The sequence below is a fragment of the Misgurnus anguillicaudatus genome, chromosome 19, assembly GCF_027580225.2.
Source record: "Misgurnus anguillicaudatus chromosome 19, ASM2758022v2, whole genome shotgun sequence".
Taxonomy (NCBI): Eukaryota; Metazoa; Chordata; class Actinopteri; order Cypriniformes; family Cobitidae; genus Misgurnus; species Misgurnus anguillicaudatus.
Genome location: NC_073355.2, coordinates 22,938,924 through 22,965,000, shown reverse-complemented (window position 1 = coordinate 22,965,000; position 26,077 = coordinate 22,938,924). Strand labels below are relative to the sequence as shown.

General features: G+C 38.5%; 1 protein-coding gene across 4 annotated transcripts in view; it reads left to right on the top strand.

Annotated features, from left to right (window-relative positions):
• Nucleotides 1-17,281, top strand: part of prkcbb (protein kinase C, beta b) — a 165,011-nt gene extending 147,730 nt beyond the window's left edge. For 2 of the 4 annotated variants that reach the window (XM_073857195.1, XM_073857197.1), the window contains one exon: nt 15,197-17,281. In XM_073857195.1, the coding sequence (XP_073713296.1) occupies nt 15,197-15,355 (159 nt within the window). In that variant the 3' untranslated portion in view covers nt 15,356-17,281. Of the gene's footprint in view, nt 1-4,563; nt 6,948-15,196 lie in introns of those variants that run through there. The other 2 variants (XM_073857194.1, XM_073857196.1) reach the window with 1 other exon arrangement.
• Nucleotides 17,282-26,077: the final 8,796 nt, after the last annotated feature.

The following is a 26,077-nucleotide window of genomic DNA, read 5'->3' as shown; positions in this document are numbered from 1 at the left end:
CTGGGAATGTAACACGGTAGCTTGACGTACCATTTGAATTTCATGTCCCTGTACACCCGTGGCTCTGAAATTTGGCGTGGAGGCTGTGTCTGGTGAGGGATAACCGCTGCGAGATGGATCCAATATGGACGTGGGCCCTAAAAGTGTCAGAAACTTTACAGCTCAAGTTAGAGCAGCACAAGGGAAGGGCCGCCATACGGAGCTCTTCATTTCTCTGCTGGTGGGAATGAATTATCCGGTGGCAGGTGAGAAGTGACTGTTGATTGGTTGATTGGGACAGTAGCCAGCACTAGGTGGAACGCCTCCGGCTGTAGCTGCTGCAGATGGACTGTTGTTTCCTCCACGGCTATACAAGATTGGCAGTGCCAGCCCGCTTGTGCCAACCAGCTGTTTGAATACAGACCGTCTCTTTGCTGCCAGCATCGCTTATTCCAACTTCCTGTATGTCAGGTGGTACCTTCCCTGTGTCAGTACAGATTGGATATGGTCGCCTTAGCTTCACCCTTTCACTCACACATGCTGTTCGTCATGCTCTTCCCCTGTTGAAACAATGATGGGTGATGGGTGAGAAGAGAGATTACTAGAAGGAAATTTACTTTTAAATTGACTTCACCTGTTTAGAAAGAAGTAACAACTCTTGGCTACAGTATATGAGAGTGAATTCATCTCTGTTTTACTTTTTGTCTCTGAGGATTCAAATAGCTAGAACATTACGTATACTTGATTACACACGTTCTAATACACATTACAAATTATATCACTTACTTTCTCTCACTCTCTCTCTACCCTGCAGTCGTATATAGATATGAGGGAGCCCAGGGAAAACACTGCTGCTAGTTTTTCTCAGAAATAAAACTGGTGTGTAAGCGAGCGACGGAGCGACAGAGAAAAGGGTGTGGAATGAAGGGTCTGCGTCAGTGTGTGCATTCATGAGAGAGAGAGAAAGTTGCAAATGGTCAGCGTTTAACACAGACAAGCCGTGTGTCTTCGGTAGCACGGGGTGCTCACAGCGGACATGGCCCCTGACGGTAATGCCTTTGGACAGGTGGCTTAACCAAGACACAAAAAAGCTTTTGCCTCGATTTTCAGGAGCAGATGAGATGCAGGTCATCTGAATCTTGACGGGTGCAGTTGCTTAGGCGACACGTACATTGAGCGGGCAGACCCATGAGTTACAGCCTGCTATGATCACATTCGGAAATACTGATGCATCCGCAGCAGGGCGACAGGGGTCACAATGCTACCGCATTGGATCATTAATTGGGTTTAAATTAGAGAGGCTTCTGTATGCAGTCGTACACAGATGCTGTGCTAGGTGATTTAATGGGTCTCTCGCACAGATGCTATGCCTCGGTTGCTCACTGTCTGTCACTCCGCATGTGTGTGCGCGTTGATTGTGTATGTCACTAGCAAAATTTAGAGGTGGTGAGTGGACTGGCCTAGAAACTTTGAGGTTTGATTGCATTTTATGTAAGATGTATTGGTTGTAAATCATTCAAATTGCAGTCAAAGGCCTTGTGCTGAAAACACAGACTCACATCTGGAGCTATTGTGTTAGCTGGCAGGTGCAGGCTGCAGATTCTGATGAGGTCTTTGGGCTTCTCTATAAAATAAGGGCTATTAAAGGCTCAGGCTTTTGAGGGCGGTCCAGTGGAATAGGGAGGTTTTATGTGAAGAGTTTAAGGAGTTTAAGTTTCATACACCAGTGCTTTAGTTTACCTAGAATTTAGGTAGGTTATGTATGAGGACGGGGTCATTTAAACGTTCATCGTGAGAATTATCCAACGCATTAAAAAAACATTTAAATAAAGTAAATCGTTAATATGCAGTATTGTGCAAATGTCCACCACCATCTTTGTTGTTTAAAGGGCCGCTAACCTAGGTGTTTTCAGCCATATTAAAATAGTCTCTGGTATCCCCAGAATGTGTCTTTAAAGTTCTGCTGTCAGCAGAATATTGTCCATTTGACTTTTATAGACTCATATTCAGACTCATAAGGTGGAGTCTGTGAACGGTTATGGTTGGGGCGTAATCAATGTGACATCACATTGATAGGGGATCCCCAAACAGCCTGTTTTGTGTGACTGTTGCGGTTTAAAGGTGATTACACAAAGAAGAATATATGGATTTGTATAATAACAGGATGTTTCTGCACACACACTGGGATTCATTTTCTGATAAAAACAAATTTAAAAGTGCATTTTCCAGGTTAGGGGTGCTTTAAATAAAGTTTTATTGACCATCCATATATATTTTAGCCCTCTTGATTAAGATACTAACATAAATGCAAGAAATATGCACATAAAAATGTAAGAACAAAATGGCTTTTTTGGCCAAAGTCAGTATTTGGTGTGACTTCTTTTGGCGTTAAGCCCATCTTGATCTCTTTTAAGAAGACTGAAGTCATGAAGTCATAAGATTAGATTTGGAAATGAGGGTTTCTTTTAGATACTGATCCTGATACAGATATTTTTGTGGTTATACTAACTTGCATTAACTAAATTTTGAAGATTACAGTTTCTTAATGTTATTTATTGATATAATGACTATTAATATTGAACATTTAACTAGTGATGTTTTTTACATTCTCTATACACAGAGTTTAAATTGATTGCATTTTCCTGTTCTCTTTTGATTGACAGGTTATATTGACCATGACTATCGGCTGTTTTTAAACCATCGTCAATAGCCGATGGTGTGAAAATGTGTTTTTATTGACTGATTTATTGGTGCATCTTTTCATTTAGTTTTAACCTCCTAAGACCTGGATGTCCACATATGTGGACATCACTTTTTTTGCACCATAATACTTAATTCTGTGTAACTGAAACCTGTTATACACAAACGTGTACAATTACACTGCTTCGTGTTCAAAGAAAAAATTTGGTTATTTTATTTATTGGTTCTTCCTAACTAACCCCAAAAAAGACAAACCAAAGCTCAGGTCTTGGGAGGTTAAGAGAGTCGGCAGGTTCCTTCTATTGCTCAATGGACGTGGAGTCTAAATACTTGAAACTTTAGCTTATCATTTTACTCTGTTTTTAATACTGCATACACATTTTACTGGTTGTATTCTAAAAAGAGACTGAGAAATAATGATATAGTTTATGGTCACTATACCATTGCAAAAACAACAAAAATGGTGACATGGTGGCCTTTTGCACAGTACTGTATCCATTGATATATCCCCCTTTCTGATCAAGAAAACTTTTAAGAAGAGAATAATACAAAAATATTAAAAGTTCCACGTGTAATTTCATTTACAAATAAATTGGGCAGAATTTCTTTGATTTAATGAAAAAGGTTTTAACTGAACGTATAAATCGTTTTGTTCCACTCAATGCAATATATGCTACAAAGAAAATATGGGGAAATGCTGTTGAAAAGTGCTAGTAAATTGCTTTTGTTTTCAAGAAACTAAAAATGTTGATTGCCCATCAATTGTGCTCATTACAGGCAGAGCTTTAGATATCTAAACCCTGATCTCTCATAATCAAAACTTAAAAACTCATTTAGCACTTGAGATGAATCAATATAACACATTTGATCCGTACACATATTTAGGGGACGTTAATGAATGTATAGTAGTAACACATGAATAATGATATGCGTCATACCTTGAGTTGCCGCTGAGCCACCTACCAGATTTTTCATTCTTTTGTTTTAAACGTGGCTGCTCCTGCATTATTGTGTGCCAAAGGAGAAGCTGCAGAGAGATAAACCTACTTCATCATGGGCCAGAAGTAAAGAGCTGGCCAGGTTTGGAAAATTCTGATGGTTTGACTTTGCTCCAATCATGAATAATACATGGCTTTTAAAGGTGAGTTTTGATACTGCCATGGACCGTGACTCATCGCTGCTTTTCATGAAGGGGTCTCTTTGCGTGTGGACTGACTGGAGGAGTTTCATTCTCATTTACAGATTTGCATGCATTGTTTTCTAACCCTTGTGCTAGGTCTCAAAATGTCACTGGACGTGCAAAAGTACACTGGGATTTCAAAACTGACATTTGAACTGAAGCTTATGTTTGTTGTGGTTTTTACTGTTGTTGTTGTTGTTTTAAAAAGCTTCATGAATTACATGTCGTTTACATCTGAAACATATTCATGTATCATTATGAATGTCTTGGGTCTTTCACATGCCTTCATCATACATTAATAATTTCCCTAAATGGCTCTGTTTCAAAACCTAATTAGCTGCCTAATTAAGAAATTGACTGTTTCACTCAGTACTTGAATTTTTATGCTTATTACAGTTAAAAAGTAACATGCTAATGGCAAACAATTGAAATCTATTGTGAGAAGAGTCTCCCTTGCTTATCACAATTTAAACTGGCAAACACCAACTAACTACAACCAAAACAATGAGGCACGTTTTGGGATAGAGTCTATACTGTGTATATATCCACGATCACATGCGTCACACTCATATCCATTGAAACAGCTTTATTTGTTCTCCGTGCATCTGATTCTTCACTTCTCCTTTACTTTCTTGTTTTTATGATCATGTTCATCTACCCCTCATCCATCACATGCCTCTCTTGTTCTTCTCTCTCTCCTGCAGTGTGGCCGGGATGCAGAGAACTTTGACCGCTTTTTCACTCGCCATCCTCCGGTTCTCACCCCTCCAGACCAGGAGGTCATCATGAACCTCGACCAAGACGAATTCGAGGGCTTTTCCTTCATAAACCTCGAATACCCCATCATGGAAGCCCAAAGTTAAGGGCGACCCCCCTCCCCGAAAAACTAACCCATCCCTCCATTAATCCCCCTCCTCATCAAACTTTGTTTATGTACCATATACACCACGAAACTGGTATGTATATGTATATAAGCAGCCACACATCAAAACTAAACCATTTTTATGCATGCGAGATATTTGCATTTCATAAATGAATCTATTATGTGGCTTTCATAACATTCCATTGAACGTATTCATACCGGTTTGAATCTTAAAAGGCCTTTTTGCCCGTCTTTATGCTATAGTTCTACTCTACGGCTTTCTTGAATGCAGTGTGTATTGTATAGATCTCTACTAAGTTACTCTCGGATCGCGTCTGTTCCAGCACCATAGGTGATTAGATATAGCCATTTGCACTGAGGTGCATGACTCTAAGATGCATAATGGCTAGCCGTCGCTCTTCTAACCAGCCTTTGTGAATGTGATATTGTGCTGATTTTATAGCTGTTTGGCCTGGTTTTACGAGAATGCGAACTCGAAAGGTTTTTGCATGATGATTTTTTTGTCTTGTCTGTATCCTGTTTTGGTCGCTATTTTAAACCAAGTGACATTGTACAGATCGATTAATAACAGAAAATGACCAAAGTTTTCTTTTTTTTTTAAAAGCATGAGTAAACTTTTATAATATGCCTGTATCCGGCCGTTTGCGTGTATGTATGGACGTAGATGAACAGAGCTTGTGCCTGAATGTACTACTGATCTGCATCTCTTGCCTGATCATCTCACATCATTAGCAAAAACTCCCACCTCGGATCCTATATACAGGAAGCATGTTTCCTGCAATGGATTCCTCGTTTGCCTTATCATTTAGGCACTTCTTTTTTTCAAGAGGTATTGGCAGGCATGTTAATTTTCATCTACCTCTTTCTAGAGACTATTACAGACATAAGAGTATGAAAGAACAAGTGCTAATATCAGACGTGACCTTCTGCTAACCTGAAGCCAATAGCATTTACAGCCAGCCATATATATTACAGAGATACTGACCCGTATGTTAAATATGAATGTTTTAATGCTTATCACGAGAATTCCCACGCCATGGTCTGGCCAGTATTAGGTTATCGGTCTGACACTGATATAAAAATGATTTGTAGACCCATCTTTCAGCACCATTGAGGTTTAAGATGAGCGGTCAACCGTAGGTAATATCTTTAAATTATTCCTGGGTTCCTTGAAGAAATTGTCTATGAGCAAATTAGTCGGATCTATTTATACTGTAATCCTTTCACTTGAATGATTTAATATTGATATGTGAAAACAATGAAGTATACCACAGCTTTTGTGTAAAATGCAGTGTTACATATTAAACAAAAAGATAATTTGCAGCTTGGATGTTTATAGAGCACACATACAAGGCATAGCTTTGGGAATAAAATAGTTTAAGTGGTAAACATTGCTTATAAGGAACAATAGGATTGAATGAAGCTATATGTTGTTGCGTAAATGGGTACAACAGAGCTGGTCAGTTGCCATGATGTATTGTGCATGGTTCTGCCAGCGAGTAACTCGGGATAACCTAATGGGAAAACTCCCAATGTGGATCAGATACTGTGGAAATGGCAACAAAAGCCACAAATCCATCGAAATAGGTCAGATTCTCTCAAAAACATCAGAGTTTAGCGGTTATCTGTGCTGTCTGGTGGTCAGTGGCTTTTATTGGAAACCACTGAGGCTTCAAATCATATCTTTATCATAATCTCTATAAAATGAAGTCTCTCGCATGAAGAGGTTTGTTAAATTGTCTTCTTCGATATAATACTTTTGGTTAAAACATAACAAAAAAATAATGAGCAGTATGTTGTGTTTCTTATTTCTGCCAAAATATTGCACGTAGTTCATTGTAGGTCTTTTCAAGTGTCCTAATATAAATAGGTGTACTGTATAAACGTGTCAAATGTTTCAAAATTTTTATAATTGTATGCGGTGGTCAGTATTGAAGAATTAAAATTAGACTGTAAGGTATAAAGGAAGTTTAAAGGGTTTGTTTTCTATAACGCTTATGCATTCAGAAATGTGCAAGATTAATAAAAAGCTCTGTGCATGAATTACTGTGATTTCATAGTTCAGCATAATAATATTATTAGACTTGTGTTTCTAAGTGTTTGTGTGTGCTTTATTGTAATACTTCTTAAGTGCTTTTCTTGTGCCAAAAGTATTTTCCAAAGAGAAAGAGTATACACTGCAATAAAACTAAAACATCAATAGTCTTTGTTTTGGTTTTGCTTCGTTTTACACAATGCAATTTTATTGTACATAACCTAAATTACAGTGCACCTGTTAAACTGGAACTCTGGAAGCCAATAGCAATAATCTGGAAACATACACTTTGAAAAAAAATTTATTCAAAGACCCCGCTGTCATTTTATTTGATCACATTAAGCATTATTTGTGTGCTTTGCGGAGAATTTTGCTCTGAGCATTGCTGTATGAAACTTGGATGATGTGCAGCACGTGCCCACGCTAAGCTCTGCATATTTCATGCCTGCCACTTAACATGAGAACATTTCATCTTGTTCCACTATCATTCAGCAGATGAGAAGAACATACATGGGAATACAGGGTGGGTGAAAACTAGAGAAGTGTTGCTTTATTTCCTTTTATTTTAATCAAATGCAAACATTTGATTGAACAAAATTGATTGGAAAACGGAGGCACATTTTTCCATGTTTAAGGCTGCTGATGATGATATAAAGTGTAAAATTTTGTTCCGTTGTGTCCAAGCGATCCTTCGAACTTTGTTTTAATCTGTGTTTTATGCGGTTTACAGTTGAGTCTGTTGCTCCACACAAGAGTGTTAATTAATTCTGAATGTCACAGCCTCAAATTAAACGAGTGGGTTAACACCAAGTGTGTGCGGCTTATCAGCTGAAAACAGGTCAGCGTTTGATACCGCTGTTCTCTTCTTGCGCTGACATCAGCTCGCCGCTAATCCGCTCCTTTATAGAAAGCTCTGTGCCTTAGTATCGCACCAAATTACGGAATCACGATTGGAATTAAAGCTTGGCAAAACGAGCACCTTGGATTAACAGAGGGTGTCTCATCTTTTTATTATTCTTTCCCTAGGGGCTTTCGGTATAGCATGCATCTCCCACCCTATCTCTTATATATCTGAAAGAAACCACGGGCGATATATTCAGTTTTACGGAAGTTAAAAGATACATCTGTAAATTATTTTTAAACCATAGTGTGTTGATTTCTGTTGTCGAGCTGTCATGTGTCTCTTACCCACCAACATCTTTTACTTATGCATCTGTGTTTTTCGCATAGACCTGTATATAATCAACACAGAATGGCACTGGCCAAGCATCAGCATGGCAGGCTAGCATGAATATTCCTGTCAACTGAGATCATTTTGGACCTTCATTCATCTTTAATTAATGTCATTTATCTTTTGATGATGGTTCGGGTTGACAAATGTTTTGTTGGATGTTCTTTGGTATTCATTCTGATTAATGATTTTTTTGCAACATTTCCAGTTATCTATACCTGGTAAGCATCACTGCATCCATGCAAACATATTAAATTAAGTTTTAAAAACCTAAATTTTCTCACTTTAAGTGAAAAATTTAAATTGATAAACTTCTAATTTTTAGGCATTACCAATTGAAGTAATTTTTGGGGGACAGGTTCGGTGTTTTGCGCTTGAGGCCCTGTTCTCAGATTGTTTATGATGAGGTGGAGCGGTTTTGACTGGGATTTGGACGTGTGGTGCTGGCCCGAGGGTTTTCGGGTGTTTGTTGTATCTCCTCCCGCCTCTGCGGTGGGTGTGTGGGTGCACTGGAACGGTCCTTCCTGGAATGCATTGAACTTTCGTTTGCGGGGGCGTGGGGCTCACTGAGTGGTCGGGGGTGTTCACTGGTGTGCTCACGCGGAAATCGCTGCAAAAGATGCTTTCCAACAGGAGTTTTACCATTCGTTGAAAACTTGTGGACCTATTTTTCCAAACGCCTCACACCCGTATATTCTTCCGCTGAGAGCTTGACTAATAGACACAGTTGGTGGCGATAATCCACCTTTGCCAATTGAAAGAATACAAACAAAGTTCCCGGCGCGGAGTAATACGTACCTCACAGCACATCTAATACAAGTCAATGGAGTTGGACAAAAAGTAAGATAAAACCTGTTGGAGTGCGTCTTTTGCGGCGATTTTTGTGTGGGCGTGTCGGTGAACACCCCTGACCACTCGTTGAGTTTCACGTCTTTGTAATTGAAAGTTTAATGCATTTTTGGGGTGGATTGTTTTAGTGCACCTATACAACCATTGTAGAGGTGGGAGGTGATAGAAAAAACACCCGCAAATTCTCGGGCCAGCATCGTGTGTCCAGATTTCAGTTAAAGCCGTTCTATTTCATCATAGTCTGAGAGCCGGGCTTTGAGTGTAAAATACCGAACTTGTCCTTTAAGATCCAAATTTTACTTTTTACAGTGTAGATGTAATTCAGTGGCGTCCAAAAGTCTAAAACTACCAGTGAAAATGCTTTTTATTCCTTTGTTTTTTTTACAAAAATACCTTACTTTAATTAAAAAATATAGTTATTTTTAGATTTTGAATTTCAGATTTATTAATGTGGACTCAGATGGAGCCAGCTGTGTTTCTTATATTAAGTTTAATTGGTCAAATACATAACCATACACGGTACTTCTCTCCCACTGTTCACGATAAGCAATTAGATTAGGAATAAAAACTTAAACTACACAATAAAAAATAGAAAGAAATCCAAAGAATTGAGTTCTGTTTTATTTTCTTCAACATCATAACTTGTGATATATGGATCAGTACAATATTGGACAGATTGATTGTAATAAAACTCCATATGGCCTTGTTTACTATCTCATAATACTTGCTATAGTGTTCTCTGTCGAATAATTAAATCTGAACATTTTGTTGATTGAATTTAAACTATCCTGAATCAAACCCACATTTAGCCCCAATCCTGAGATTTCCATGCCAGTGGTCAGTGCCATTTTCCTCAGAGCTGTCTGAGCCCATGCAGGTGATTAATTGGCCATCATCAGTCTGGAGTTGTGACTTGTCTGCTTCGCTGTACTGTGGTGTGTTTGAACCAGCAGGTGGACACAAGGTAGGAAATGTCCTTCTGTTGTAGTCTCATACCCTGTCGTCTTTCCATCCTCTCTGTGGTGTTCTTGTCGGAAGCTGTTTTTCCATGTGCAGGGTGCCAGGAGATCTCAAACGCTCCCCTGGACTCTCTTTTTTTTGTGTGTGTTTCTCAGTTCTCGTTCGATGTGATCCGCATATCAATATTTGGAGTCATACAGTATGTCTTCTCTGCATCTGTGCTTCCGGTTGTTTGTTAATCTTTCTCGCTGTGCTTTGATGGTACTCTCATTTTTCTTTCTGTCTTCTTCACCTGTTTTTGTTCTTATTTTATGGTTATACCACGTACATGTTAGCATTCCGAACAGATCTTTCTGGAAAATATAAGATCACGCTGCTTGTTTGTTTATTGCCTTCAAGCCGTACTGAATGTATGTTTTAATGCAGGACACTTCTGCACATTCCCACAATTCCCTCAGGCCCACCGTTGACCAGAAAGCTAAATTATTTATTTTTGCCCATATTATCCAAGCAGATGTCCAGCAGTCTATGATTATTATGTGAGGAAGCTTATGGCTTATATATTGTGCCTTTGTGAGCGTTCTGTATGCTTTTGTTGTTTTCTTTAGCGTTGACCTTCCTAAATACAACAATGTAAGGGCGTTCACACAAGAATAACAATTCTACCCCCATCAATTTTAAAACGACATCCCTTCTATCAAGCCTGTTTCAGAGACAACACAGCGTAGCGCTCACATATATGTTTGTGTTTTCATAAGGATCACGGTATTAGCTTCTTGCTTCCCTGTTGCTTAGCATATTGAGCGAAGCCCCTCCCCTAACAACACAGTTTCCTTTGCCTCCATTTTACATTGTCAAGCAGTGCATTAACAGTGTCCACCTCCAAAAAAGCCCCGATCCTTAAGCATAGCATCCTTTACACCCCCTCCCTTTATTTGTGTCACTGCCTCTTCTGTCACAATCTCTGCATTCCTTGCTCTGCCTCTGACCCACGTAGCCTCCCCCCTCCCTGTTTTTCTTGTCTTTTTTATCTCTCTTTCTCTCTCTGTGTCCTCCCACTCAGTGTGTTTGAATGTGCGTGTGTCCTTTGAGCCAGACTGGCTCTTCCCTCGGGCACACTGGCACACAAGGCCACAGCAGTAGCGCAGCAGAGAGGAATTCTCCCAGTAAGAACAGACCCGTGGGCCTAACAAACCGTCTGCCCCTTTCATTTAGTCTCCTCTCACAGACAGAGGGCTATATAGCAAAAGAGAAAGGCCAGCAGTGCCTACGCTTTAGCATCTCTTAAATATAACAGCGTGTCGATGCACCGTCTCCCACAACAGCCGTGGATCAGGAGGAGCATCTTATCAGAGGCCTGGATGTCTTTTGAAGTGCTTGTGTTACAATATCTTCTGCTGCACAGTGCACACGAATGCCTCTTCAGCCTTATATATACTTTTATCAGCTTTTTATTTCATGTGGATAATTGTGTAGTATAGGCTGTATATGCCTCTTAGTTCATATAAAAATGATATTTCTGTCATTGTTTTCTCACCTTTGCGTTAATCTAAACCTGCATGCGCTTTCCTTTCTTGCTTTCAATATTTGGTACAAAGCATAATAATCTTTATTACACGGCACTCTAGAATGCTTGATTTCTGATTGGCCGGTGGTGACACTCCGAGGATTGTTTATCACAGATACAAAAACATAGATTCATTCATATACTGCAAATCATCTTGACAAGTGCAATTAAATACTATAAAATAAACTCAATGTAAATATGCAAAATTTATAACATATTTATGATTGAACCAAATGCATGTATATCTTGTTTGAACTTGAGTGCACTCTGGGGATGGCTGGGTTGTTTTTGACCCATAATGGGTAAATATAGGACAGAACACATGCTGGGTTAAAAATGACCCAATGTTGGGTTGTTGTTATGCATCCATGGGTTATAATATACCAGCATTGGGTAAATTTTTAACCCAGCACGTGTTTTGTCCAATAGTTACCCATTATGGTTCAAAAATAACCCAGCCATTTTTAGAGTGCATTTTGGCTTTAACCCCCAGGAAATGTTTTCTTTCCTTACGGATGGTTAGTATTTCTCAAAGCCGAAGTATGGTCAATTTTTTGTGAACGTACCGCAGTTTTCGTTATCTAAAAAGTGCGTGAGTACTGTACGCACAACGGTGGATTTTTAAAACCCCACGTACATTGTACACGTTTGTCAGGTATGCGCCTACAGGAGTCTATAGCGTTAAACATATGTGCACACGTACAAGTCAAATAAACTATACTTTGCAAGGCAGTGTGTTCGACCGTGCGCGTATGTTTACGTACAACAAACAGACTGTACGCCAAGCTTTACAAATTAGCTAAAAACATGTATTAAATCAACATTTTGTGCACACATATTTACTCATGTGGCAAGTAGCTTTGTAAATGTGATAGTGTACAGCCAGCTTGTTTATCACAGAATAAATCCCAAAAGGTTGATCAGGAGGACCCCGACGCAGGGAATGTTAGTAAGTAGGGACCGATAAATCGGCCAATGAATTACTATGAAATGCTGCTACATCCAAATCCAGAGGGCGCTCTCGCGCAGAAACTCAATATGGGCCATTTACCTACCCTATCTCACGGCAAGTCGTGTTATGGTCACGAAAACTTTTATTCATTTATTTGTGTTACTGACACGAATGTCTTTTTTGTGCTTCCCAGCACGAATTTCTATCAATGGATTTTTGTGGCTGTGCCACCACTTTCTTTATTGTGTCATTTATATTTTTTTCTCATCGTTTTTTTTCCCTATTTTTAAATCCTTGTCGCTTGGGGTTTGCGTTGGGATTTACTTTTATGCATTGGTTTCTACATGTTTTTCTTCCGCTTTTAAAACCATAGACTGTAAAAAATATGGACGTAGTGTCCGTGACATCACCCATTGGTTTATGAAGACCGTTGCCTGCCATCGCCATCTTGGCCACGGGTCACAGCAAATCACTCGCGGATAACTGAAAATGGGTAAAGAGGCGGGACATGGGTGAAGCTGAGCTGGATGGTTGTTGAAACTACGCCCGCCTAGCCACACCCTTTATTATGCAGAACTTTAAGGCTTAATATAATTTAATATAATGAGTTACAAAAAATTCACCCCCTCAAAGTTGTCATGAAGGGCAAAATTAGCTCTATAGACCAAAAACACTTTTTGTACCAGGCTGTATTATTTTCTGCAGTAAAGTTGAGCATTTTAACATGGGAGTCTATGGGAATTGACTCCCTTTTGGAGCCAGCCTCAAGCGGCCAGTCGATGAATTGCAGTTTAAGTCACTTCCGTATTAGCTTCATCAGAGAGATCAGAAGGTTGCCCCTTGTTTAAAACATTTTCGCCTGAAGTTGGGGTTAGAGTTGGGGTTAGGAAGTTGCAGAAAGTGATTCTAACCCAAACCCAAAGCGACAACAATGGTCAAAACATAGGAAAAACGATGAGAGGGCAGAATGTAGAATGACGTGATGGGGGGGGTTGTGGCACAGACACAAAGAAAAACATTGATGGAGGTTTGTGCTGGGAAGCACGAAAAAGACACGAAAACGTCACTGGGGCAGTTCCGTTTAAAAAGCTTCTAATAGGTTACATTTAGAAACAGATATTTATCAGTTGACGCCAATACCTAGCAAGCAAAAACCGAGATGGCTAACTAATAGATCACATATAGTCCGAATATGAGTAAACCACTTTTTTGGCCATTTTTGCCAAAATAAGTTGGAGAAGTAGGCCTACTATATTCCATCATGTAAGCATAGTGTTCAAGGTGTTTGCTTTCATTTCTTTTACTTGTTCTAAACATATACGCATCATCAATTCTTGGGCTGTGGTTAGACGTCTATTACTTTCACTGACAGCCCAAATGTTGCCATGTTTCAGCCAAAATCTTGCTGGGTATATACCTCTGAGGTACTAATATGAACTATTCAGGTGCAAAGGTATACTTTTTGAAGGGTTCCACCCCAGTGACAGCTAGGGACTGTTTTTCTTTACCATTTTTCTTATTTTAAATCTTTTTTATTAGAATTTAACAAGACTGTACATAGTTACACATTCAATGAAAAATAAGAGATCACAAATTGTCTCATCATAAACCCCTTTTAAAACCCTCCCATCACGAATTATACAAGCAATATGAAGGCAACAACAAAATAATAATAATAATAATGATAATAATAATAATAATAAATAAATAAATATAAAAAAGGAGATAAAATAAATAATAATAAACAAATCGCTAGACATAAATAACTATATGGAAATAAACATTCCTCTCTCTAGTCTCTGTATTTCCTCTTACCAATAAAAGTCAAAGTCAGTTATTGTGTATTAGCACTAGTATCCGGAGAACAGAGTAAACCTTTTATGTGGTCTAATACAGGTTTTCAAGTCTTGAAAGCAAAAATCTTAGCTTCTCAAGCTTTATACAGCTAAAGATTTCTTGAATCCACCTATCATGCGATGGAGGGGTGACACATTTCCATTTAAGAAGAATGGCTCGTCTGGCTAAAACCGTAGTGAAGGCGATAACCTGGCGAGATGAGTGAGTCAGGTCGGGACTTTACCTTTTTTCTGACAGTGTATTTCAACGCTATCTCACGAGAATTCGTACATATTTCACAAGTTGGCTAATTCGTATTAATTCATACGACCACATTCATACGCTTTTGTACAATTTGCCTTGACCCCTGTGACGTTGGGGTTATGTGCAGGGTTAAGGGTTTGGATGAATTCATACGAATTAGCCAACTTGTAAAATATGTACAAGAGATCAGGCTGTGCATTTTGGTTTATTTTGTCCTAATAAAGAAAAAACTCCACACACATTAACAAAATTATATTTTGTCAGTGAGTAGGCTTGGTTAAGATCACTTTGCCCTAACTAATGTTAACATAAACAACTTTTGATTGTATAATGTTTATATTAATTATAAAGTAAAAAAAAAAATGATATGCTATCTAATGTAGCTAACTAATGCTAACGAAGGAAACTTTAATGTAAAGTGTTACCACATTTATGAATCTTCTAATAATGTATAACAACTATGAGCATGTCTGTTAAACAGCAGCTAACACTCCTCTGCCTTAATTCACGTTTATTTTTTCTTTGGAAAAAAAACTTTGCTTTGTGTGTAACTTGGATGTATATAGTTTTACAGCATGTGGGTTTTGAACAACATAAGGGTGAAATAATGACAGACTTGATATTTTTGGGTGGAGTGTCTCTTTGAAGATCTCAAAACGTCAGAGGTATTTTTTATAGCAATCTTCTTTCATTACTAGTGGAACATTGTCTATGCTTTATGAAAATGCCACTAAGACTATTTTCTTTTCTGTTTCTCCAGCGAAACAGTCGAGATACCTGCAACTTTGACCGGGAGTTTACTAAAATGGCCGTGGAGCTCACTCCCACCGACAAGCTGTTTATCATGAATCTGGACCAGGATGAGTTCCTGGGCTTTTCCTACACCAACCCGGAATATGTCACACCCTCGCAGGGTTAAACAAGCAAACGTTTCGGAGACTGCTGGTCATGGATCTCTCTGTCTGCCTGTTTGTATGTGACATGTATGCTCAGGGTTGTAAAAGCTCACTCATATTACTGTAACAGGATTTACCAAAGGGCTCAGGTGGACCACCTCAGTATACGGTACACATTTCCAAAGGGTCGTCGAAATCATGCTTTCACATAAGTCAATCGTTTCCCTTTCCTTCCTGAATCTTTCCCCGGCTTGCCAAAATTGCATTTTGTGTGGTGTTTATACACCGGTAACCTCATCCTTTGCAACAAATGAGGAACAAACACGACTAACCCCAAATGAGCAATTTGAAAAACAACAATGCTGCCATCAATTATTTATTTGCAGTTCATTATTTTTCCCCCGTTTGGTCTCTATTTGAGCGAGCTTTATGCTGAGCTAATGTTTAATTCACTGGCTTAAACCCATTATACCAAAATATTATTATCTACCACACTTGACTTGAGCAGGAGCTCCCATGCAGCCGGTGTTAATTGCTAAATTCCAGGCAAAAGTAATTCTCACTGTCGTGCCATTCAGGAAGAGGGACCAAACGTGAAAAAGTCACAGTGATTTCAAAATAAAAACGTCATTATCATTCACAAGGCCGCGTTTCCGGAAGGATTCGTATCACTGGATCTTGGGAAAGTGATGATTGGTAAAGCTACTAGTTTATATTCCAGCATCCTCGAGGATAAGGATTAGAAACAGCTGAATAGATCAAATGCAGCCAACACTGTTTTGCAATACAGAATTCAAATAGTACATAACTGCGTATCTATGCACCTTGTTGGAAACACAATGTGCTGTTTTCAGAGGGACTTCAGCATCCACGTTTTATTCCTTGTGATTTAAAATGCTTAATTTGCATGATCCCAATAGTTTGTTTATCCTCTAGGTACAGTATAATAATTTTAGATGTATCTATCATTCAGGTGAAAAGACTTTGGTGTTCAATCACGGGAAAATCATACTGGTATTTCTGAATGCTTGTTTTAGATATATAGCAATGTGATTTGAATCCACTACCTATGTGCACTGATGACTCATAGGCTTTGTGTATATAATGTAACTAAGCATTTTCTGAAATATACCATATTCATTTAAAAGATATCCATCGATAAGGTTTTTCTAAGACAAGGCATGTTCAGAATAATTCTCCCAAAACATGAATGGCTTTATCTCCTGATATGTGTCCCATTTTTAATTGTTTTTATTTATTTATTGCTTATTTTTTTAAGTAAGTAAACATTCATGTGCAACTTACAATACAATACCTGTACACTGGCTGATGAAACCTCTAATGAAAATGACTTTAAGATTAGATACGCATTAATCAATAGCCTTTTCTCTCCTGAATAAGCGGAGCTGGATTGATTTGTTCTGCCTGCTCTTGTACAGATTCTAACCTCTAGTGCTGTGTGTGTGTGTGTGTGTGTGTAGCTGTGTCGTCTATAGTAAATAGTTGCAGTGTTTTGATTGGGCTAATTGTCAGTAGCCTTCATTTTATACTTACTGTGTGGCTCAGTAGTGCTTTCCCATAATGCTGTCTGAGACCCATCGCTCTCTAGAAAGTTAAGTCACGTATCGATTGGACAATTATCAAAAAGTGAAGAAAAGGGCATATATCAGTTGAAGCATTGGAGTCCGAACGGAGCGCGAGGTGATTTAGATGGGAAATTTCACAGGCTTAAAGGCACAAAATGTCTGCTTAATTGCCAGCCGAATGGTTTATGACTCTAGGTCAGCTCCAGGGATAAAAAATAACCGAGATGTGGGGTTTCAGACATCGTAAACACATAGATACAGAATGAGACACTAGATAAACCATAAAGTTGTAACTTATTGATGTACTTATGAGAAAATATGTCATTTGTTCTATTTATAATACAGATATTCAATGCAAACCTGCGTTTTTGTCTGGTTTCTTTGTGGGTGCTATAGTATCTGTGCTTTTGTTCCAGAGGGGACTAAACATTTTATAGGTGTTTACAATATTTTATTACATCGTATATAATCAGATATCCTTATATCCATATAGGTAAACAATTAACTTTCACTTTTGCCAATTTTACTTTATTCTTTCATGTTGTGATAACTTAAAAAATACATTTAACAATGGGAACTTATTTTTATCTAGTTAATTAAACAAAAAGTGTGTCTCGTCAGCTTTACTTAAAAATGATTTGTTTAGCCAACATAACATTGTTGCATAAAAGTAACAGATTAATAAAACCAATACAGATGGATTTTGCAGTGCATTATGGGTAATTGTTGTTCTGGCAGAATTGTTAGCCGTTTCTCAATGTCAAGGAAGGATCCTCGGAAGCCAGAATTTCGAGGATGCTACGTCATCGACGTCCGTCGAAGGACTGTTCCAATGTTGAGGATCCTCGGAATTTCATTGAACGCAATTACTCAATGACGTGCGCTTGCTAGCTTGTTACATTTAACGTGTTCTCCGAATGCTTAAGAGGAGCCTCGCCTAGCCTTTGAAGGAAGTGACTTGTAAGGACTAGTCCTGCCAACGAAGTATACTTGGCATTGAGAAACAGTCGTTGTACCCTCTTGCAGAAGTGTAGCACCATTAGATAGGTACGTGAGTAATAAATGACCAGGTTAAAGTAAATAAACTTGTTCTGATATATTTTAGAACAAAACAAATGAACAAATAGTTTGAAATGTAGCATTGCATTTCAAATAATTTTGTTATATGTTTGATAAACTGTAATTATAAAAGGTATACATGATGAGTTGTATTGAGTAGCTGCACTCTGATTGATTGATTTAGTGTTATGGACTTATTAAATCCTAATTAAAGGGGGTGGAGTTTAAAATGGCATTATTAAATTTTTTTGTCATCATTAATTAAATTATTCATGTATAATTAACTCAACTGTTGTGTGTTGACTAGGTTTGTTAAGTTTACTTAAACTTCTATTGTAAAAATTAACTAAATTATTGTTTGTTGAGATTACTTAATCAAATTAATCAAATTGTTTATATATCTGTACGTGTAGGAGCTTTTTAAAGGGTACACTGTTAAAAATGTATTTAGAAATTACAGTATTACTGGCAGCTGTTTGACAGTAAATTACTGTAGATTTAAATGTATGTTATTTACTGGCAACAGTTTGTTTAAAGTTAAATGAACATTAAACATTAACAAGTCTTTATCTTTTCAGAATAAAACTAAAATAACAGACTCAAGCAAAGCATTCTGGGAAACAAAAGTTGAAGGAAAAAACAGAAAAAAATTTATTTCTGGTTCCCAGAATGCACGAGTCTGTTATTTTAGTTTTATTTGGTAAAGATAAAGACTTGTTAATGTTAAATGTTCATTTAACTTTAACTGTTGCCAGTAAATAACATACATTTAAATAAGTTACTGGCAAAGAGCTGCATAACTACAGCTAATATTTTTAGTTTGTGGTTTTAAAGCAGACTGATGTTACTGAAAGTTGATCAATTTGATCAATTTATTTGTGTCCATGGCACGAAATTCAGCTTTTCTTCCGTGTCTTGAGCACGAATGTCTTTTTCGTGACACTCGCACAAATTTCTATAAATTGTTTTTTGTGTGCGTTGCACAACCTTCTTTTTTGTTTCATTTTATGTGTTGTTTTCCTTGTTTTTTCCCATTTTCTTACCATTGTCGCTTGGGGTTTGGGTTAGAATCACTTTCTGTTACATTTTTAGACATCCTAACCCAAACCCCAACTCCAGGTGAGAATGATTTAAAATTAGGGGGGAATGAGCAAACAATACATAAAATGACACGAAAACGAAAGTCATGCCACAGACACAAGAAACTATTTATAGAAATTCGTGGCAGTGTCACGAAAAAGCTGAATTTCGTGCCACGGACACAAATAAATTGATCCAATTTTGCGTGACTATAACATGACTTTTCAGCAGATCATGTTGCTTTAAAGATAATAATTTACAACGCCAAGCAGACATTGATGTCAAACAAGATGGCAATCAAAATAAAATCAAAACTTTTCATAGGGAAGAAGGTGAATGTAAATGTTTAATACAATTCCTCCAGCAGGTTATTAAATAATAGATGATTTGCACTTTAGCTGAAATTTATTTGTTTGTTGTTATTACATGGCTATTTTTTACTTTTTTTGTTAATGATTTGTTTATATTGTCACTTACATTTAGTTTAAATATTAAAAAGACACACTGATCCACATGTTGTATTTACATGTTATCTGTACTTGAGGTGGATGACTCCTACAAACATATTTGCAGATTTCTGGAAGCCTGCAATTCCGGTGAGCATTTTCCTAAGCACACAAGGTTATCTGCCAAAGAACTGTACCATCATATCAGCCGAGGCAAGTCATGTTTGCGAAATGAGATGATTCGACTGGAGTCACCGGGCAATCTACGGACCCAAATTGTTCCCCTGACCTACCATTACTCAGGGCTGACTTCCACATGATTTCCTTCATACAGGTCCAATTCTCTAGATCCAAAGATTCTCCACCAACGAGAAATCCTCCTCTTCCTGTCACAATCGCATGGTGATGCTGTATCTCCGAGTATCGGCATCTGCATGTGCGTGCGTGAGAATATGAAGGGTTTCACAATGCTAAAATGCCATCTTGGTGCGTTCTCCGAGGCATGGTGCTGAGTGAGCATTTTCGGTGTAGCTTTCATTGTGACAACTAATGAAATTATTTGCCTTTGACAACAGCTCATTATGTGCCTCAAAGGCATTGTCTAAGACTGCTGTGTTCTGATCTCTCTCATTCTCTTTTTTTGTCCTACGGAGGTTTAAAAAATCCAATTAAAATCATCCCCTGTGACAAAGAAGCTGCCATCCGAAGAGTGAAGCTGGCCTTAAAAATAAAAGGAAACATATGGGCGAGGACAGTCAGCAAAGTAAAGCTTGCTATGCAATAATAAGATACTTAATGAGTACATCCCGCAAGTCATTTATCAGCATACAATTTGAGAGATTCCCATACATCCTCCCCCACTTACTAATGCCATCAGCTTAGTACATCCAAAACAGATGCTAATATCACCCTCCCGATACATTCATGCCAGGTTGGCCACGTTCTTACCTGGCCACATCAATCCCTGTTGCTAATGTAATTACCTTCATCCAGCCCGGCCTCTCTTGTTGTACATTATGTAGTCGCAAAACCACTATCTACCCAACGTATCATTTTAGCTTCAGAGAGCACTGTGTGCGGGCTTTGCATTAAAGCGCTGTGCAATGGCCCCCTATCCATCCTCTAATGACACCCTTGCAGGCTCCTGCAGAGAGATTTACAGACCAACAGACGCGCCCCTTTTCCCCTCTTTCTCTATGGGATGTAATTAATGCCGTGTAGGGTGCATGGCGTGGGTTTAACATACATTATATTCCAGCAATGGCTCGACTCTCTTTTTCCCACACTGTTTACAACAGTGTTTCTTAACCAGGGGGCCGGGAACCACAGGGGCCCTCAACAGATTTAAAAGGTGACTTAAATTTATTTACAAATTGGTTAGTTCTAGTCCTTAATTCTTATTAGTCAGTAGCTGTGTTTAATTTTCGATAAACACGGCTATTAGCGCTGCACCCAACAATTCTGTATCACTGTGCAGCAACCAACATTAGCAATAAACGAACCCATTCTCACGAAAAGCGTTCAAATGACACGCAGTGTGTTTATCGTGCAATAGATACGTCCAATTCCGCTTTTGCGTGCATATGACACGCCAGTCCTTCCCATTCACTTATATGGCGAATCGTTTCGTGTCGTTTTATTTATTGGTTTCTCATTTGTTTTCTGTTTTTTACTATTGTCGCTTGGGTTTAGGGTTAGAACAACTTTTTGTTATATAAAAATGACATCCTAACCCAAACCCCATCTCTAACCCCAACTCCAAGCGACCATGACTTAAATATAGACAAAAACATAGAGAAACCTGTATATTAAATAACCTGCTTAAACAAATGTGAAATCTAACCCTAAACCCAAGCGAAACGTTATAGGCTTTAGCTTCAATTTTGATAAAATTATTCTCTAATCGGTTGCATATGTCGTGGATATATCCCTCAAATGTATACTGCATTCCCTTTTGTATTGCTCTATCATATATTTGTTCGCCAAAAATGACTTAGCGAAGGGTCATTTGTATTGTGTGATAACCGTTTATAGACAGATTCAGCAGAAACAACATTAACAGCTTTCTTGGACTTAACTTCCGGCAGACTTCCACATAGAACCTTTTAAAGTAGTTTATTTCTAATAAAAAAGGATATAAATGACAAGTAAATTACCTTTGTTCATATATTATATCTAGATATAGATATATATTACAAATGAATGCTCTTTATCTTAACATTAGAAACTGACAGCATAAGAGTAAGTGCACAGATCCAATGTAGCCTACTGCTTATACATTAACTCATAACAGAGTGTGTTTACAAGAAAAATCACGTCTTTTTCAGATAGTTTGAGTAAATATTCAAGCAAAAGAAAACATGAACTCAGTTAACATTTTAAAGCCTTGAGATGCGGCATTCCATGCACGTGCATCAGATGGACACACAAACTAAATTTTCATCCAGTGTTTGAGTAAATCAGTTTCGCGTGCTTAAATATTTAAATTAGCATACCTGGAAGCATGTGAAATGATCGTTTGTGCTCACGCAGCACTGCATTTGAGACAATGCAGTGATAGGGATGTGCTGTTCCCGTTCCTTGAACTTTGAAGCTTAATCAGACACACATGCACGAAAGATAATTTGCCTCATAACTCTCACGTGCGATTGGGTTAATGTTACTTCACTCAAATTTAAGTAAAAAACAAAAAACATGTGCGGGAATGGTGGCAAGTTGAAAAATGCAGGGGACAGATTCATCTTTCGTTCAAAGTTGGGTGGGCATGTCTCCCATGTCCCATGCATATTCCACGTTCATGCTTATTCTACAGCAGAGCCTCTTGTACCTTATTGCTTTTTAAAATAAGACAAAACAAGCATTTAAATAAGCTAGTGGTGGCCGGTGACTTCTTTTTTCGAGTGCGCTCGATGCAAAGTTCGTCACAACATGTATGTAGCCCGTCATGTGTGTGGTTCGTAATTTCAAAATATGTGTTCTGCGCATCGAGTGATCCTATGTGCATCACGTGTTTTGTCAAAATAAGTGCCTAAAAGAGACGCTTGCGTTTGCCAGATACTCGTGTAATCTCATGCATAATCAGAGTTTACTGTTAAGGGAGTGTCTTGCGTGTAAGTGAGCGTATCTTTTATCATAAATGGTTTTGACGCGTGTGCAGCGGGCACTTTTTTTGACAAAACACATGATACACATGGTTCACATGATGCAACAAACACATATTTTGAAACACGAGCAACACACATGACATGCTCCTCGGAAGAGCAGTCATGAGCAACCATTGAAATAAGCTCTTTTAGCTCTTTTTTTTAACAAATATGCATCTATCTAGTAATGCCAAACTGTAGTCTAATGTTTTATTGTGTAGAAATTGTGAGTAGGGGGCCTTTAAACATTGTTGGGGTGGCCAACAATCCACTGCTTTTGATCCACTGCTCTAAATGCCCCTCTTTACTTCCCGCACATCAAGGAAACAAACGGAGAAAAGCCGCTATTGATTCAAAATTCCTCAATTAGTGTTCTCCCTCGTGCTGTTTGTTCTCGCTTTTAAAGACGATCCCTAATTAACTGACAAACAATTTGGTCTCTCTGGCAAGTGGAAAACACCAAAGGCGCATGAAAGAGCGGGAAAAGACTTTCTTTTCCACAGAGAGAGCCCTCTCGTTTCCAAGAAAAGGAAATATGACAAAAAACACTGTGTCTGATATTTCATTCACTGGATCTTAGAAAACGTTTAGGTAAAAGCGTGACGGAAGGATTTATTGGATTTGGTTGCGCTCGCTGTGAGAGTCGCGCTTTTTTTCTTTAATTGTGATAAGTGGTCTGGCTGTCCTGTCTTATAGAGGTAAAACAATTTAAAAAGCAATCTCCTGTTTTAATGAAAACAAGCATGCGAGCCTGCATGGAGCTAATGAAGCCAGGAGAGTTATTACATGGGGCTCCGGGGATCTTCCGCGCCGCCTGTGTACAGTGACAGACGTATAGCGTGGGAGGGGCGGAGGGCAGTGTGCTGACCTCTGGAGAAAGAGAGAAAAAAAATAAAACTGTACATTTACCTTTGCACACAACGTATAAGCATCGTTATATAGGTATATCTTTTATAGCCCAGATGGATGAAAGTAGTGGATAGTTTTTTGGAAAGATGCTGTTCATGGACGCTCTGTTCCGTTTTAGTGGCTCTTGCCTCTTCAATGGTCTCTCCTCCCTCTATCTCAATAATATAGCGCTGTCATCACGGACCTGCTGTGCTGAGATGATTTAACCTGGTCTGACTTCACCCGGCTGAACAGTCCTTTGACAATCTGAATCCAGCTATTTTCCGCCTTCGCTTTATGCTCTAGGGAACCGCTTGAGGTAAAGATGGAGAGAAAGGATGCTTTACGCTATTGTGATCAGCAATGAAACATCTGGGATGCTAATTATGGGGAGCCCTGGAACTGATAATTACTGATGTTTTTATAGGGGTCTAGTTCAGCAATCCCAAAATGATACCGCAGGAGAATAGCAATTACTTGACTTCGCACACCCGTGTTTGTCAATCAATGGTAATCTTCAGAGGACTGCGCTGCTGAATTATAAAACACTCATCAAATATAGAAAACTTTGCATGAAACTTTTTTGTTCTAGACATATTTCCCACAGTACAGAACGAATAGATAAGTTATTCAGAAGCAACCGAAGCCTGCTTTGTCTCTCCCCCCTTCTCTGAGGAGTCATAAACTTTCCGGCACATTTAATTGGTATTCTTCGTGTTTATCGACGAATCTGCTCGTGCTGTAGAGGCTGTGAGGTAAAAGCTGATCATGATCCTGACTCTGCTTATGTAAGAGTCCTTTTATCCCTGTATGTGAACTTTCCTCCCTCAGTCTAAACCTGTCACTCACCATCACCAATCCAATCTGCAGCCATCTCAATCTACACCAGCATTTGGGGACCACCAGGGGCCTCACCAAACATATTATTTGAAATAAGACAAAACAAGCATTAAAATAGTGTGATTAGGGCTTTGAATATTGTTATGGAAAGGGGTGGGGCCTTGAAGTCAAATACATTTAAATTGTGTAGGGGCTTTGACATGCTGGGTAGGCTGCTTTGGTATCTGTGGGTTGTTTTCCCAGGGGATGTTTGGAATCATTTTACCTGTATTATTTCAGCTCTCGTTCTTTTATCTTCATGATTCCTTTCATCATAACCTTGTGCACAGCAAAAAACCGCTTCATTATCGCAATAACATTATAACCATTAGTCATTTAGAGTTAGCTGGCTTGTGAAGTGATGCTTTTACGGCACTGTTTGTAATTAATGTTGTTAATAACATTGACACATTGTAAATGTATAGAATTTCTTATGCCTTGAAGTAAGCAGAAGAAGGGAAAGCAACAAATTTGTTTACCTGCATATACTGTAGTAAACAATGTGTATAAAAGCACAACAGTCCAACCTCTGGAAGGATAATATTTATGTTAATATTAATTATCATGCCAGAGCCACACAACATCCTGTCTACTGATACATTGTTGACAGCTTTTGACCAAATTTAGCATTAAATTAGTATTTTCACAAACCCAGTATTTATCTCAATTCTCATCCCAAAGATAAAAAGTGACTTTCATAATATAAGACAATGGATTTGTAAATGCTGTTAAACTGAAAGCATTTGACGTTGAAGGGTCAATGATTCTTAAAGGAAAACACCACTCAATATTTTACAACACTTTCAATATTTTATTATGTTCTCAACAAATTAATACATACCTATCTTTTACCAATGCGTGCACTTAATCTTTGCACAGTGTGTTGTGAATGTGTTAGCATTTAGCCTAGCTCCATTCATTCCTTAGGATCCAAACAGGGATGAATGTAGAAGCCACCAAACACTTCCATGTTTTCCCTATTTAAAGACTGTTACATGAGTAGTGAAAAGGAGGTTTAAGAGTGATGGGTGGGTGGCTGGCTTGAGACCAGTGGAGGTGTCGGTAAGAACAATCCAGTCCAGTCACTTTTATTACACAGTGTTCTGTTTATTAGGCAAGTATTTGTATGTGTGTGTATGTGGTTTATATTTCAATAACCCACACAAGGCAGAAGACATAACATTCCTTAGCAGCACCACACAAGAGTCCTCCGTGTAGCATGAACAAAGGGCAGGGGCTATGCACAGGTGCTGTCTAATAAAGTCTGTGGCTGATTGAGGCTAATTAATTAAAGGTGTGGTGAGCTGCATGGGGAACTGAAAGGCAAAGGGGGCGTGGTAACAGGACAAAGGAGAAACTTCCAAACAAGTAGTTACATGAGTAAGTATGGTGGCACAAAATAAAACATGGCGATTTTTAAGCGAATAAAAATGTATGGCGGAAGAGCACTTAGTTTGCAACACTTCGACTTCGGTGCGAAGTAACATCACAGCTCCTGACTACTCCCCCTCTTCTTTAAGGGTCCCATATTGTCAAATCTGAAATTTTGTGGCTTTTTTCATGCTGAGGTCTAGGAGTACCATATAAACAGTCATTTAAGAGTCAAATGCACACAGCCTTTTACTTCCGTAAAGTGTCACCAAAACACAGTCACCGCCTTCAAC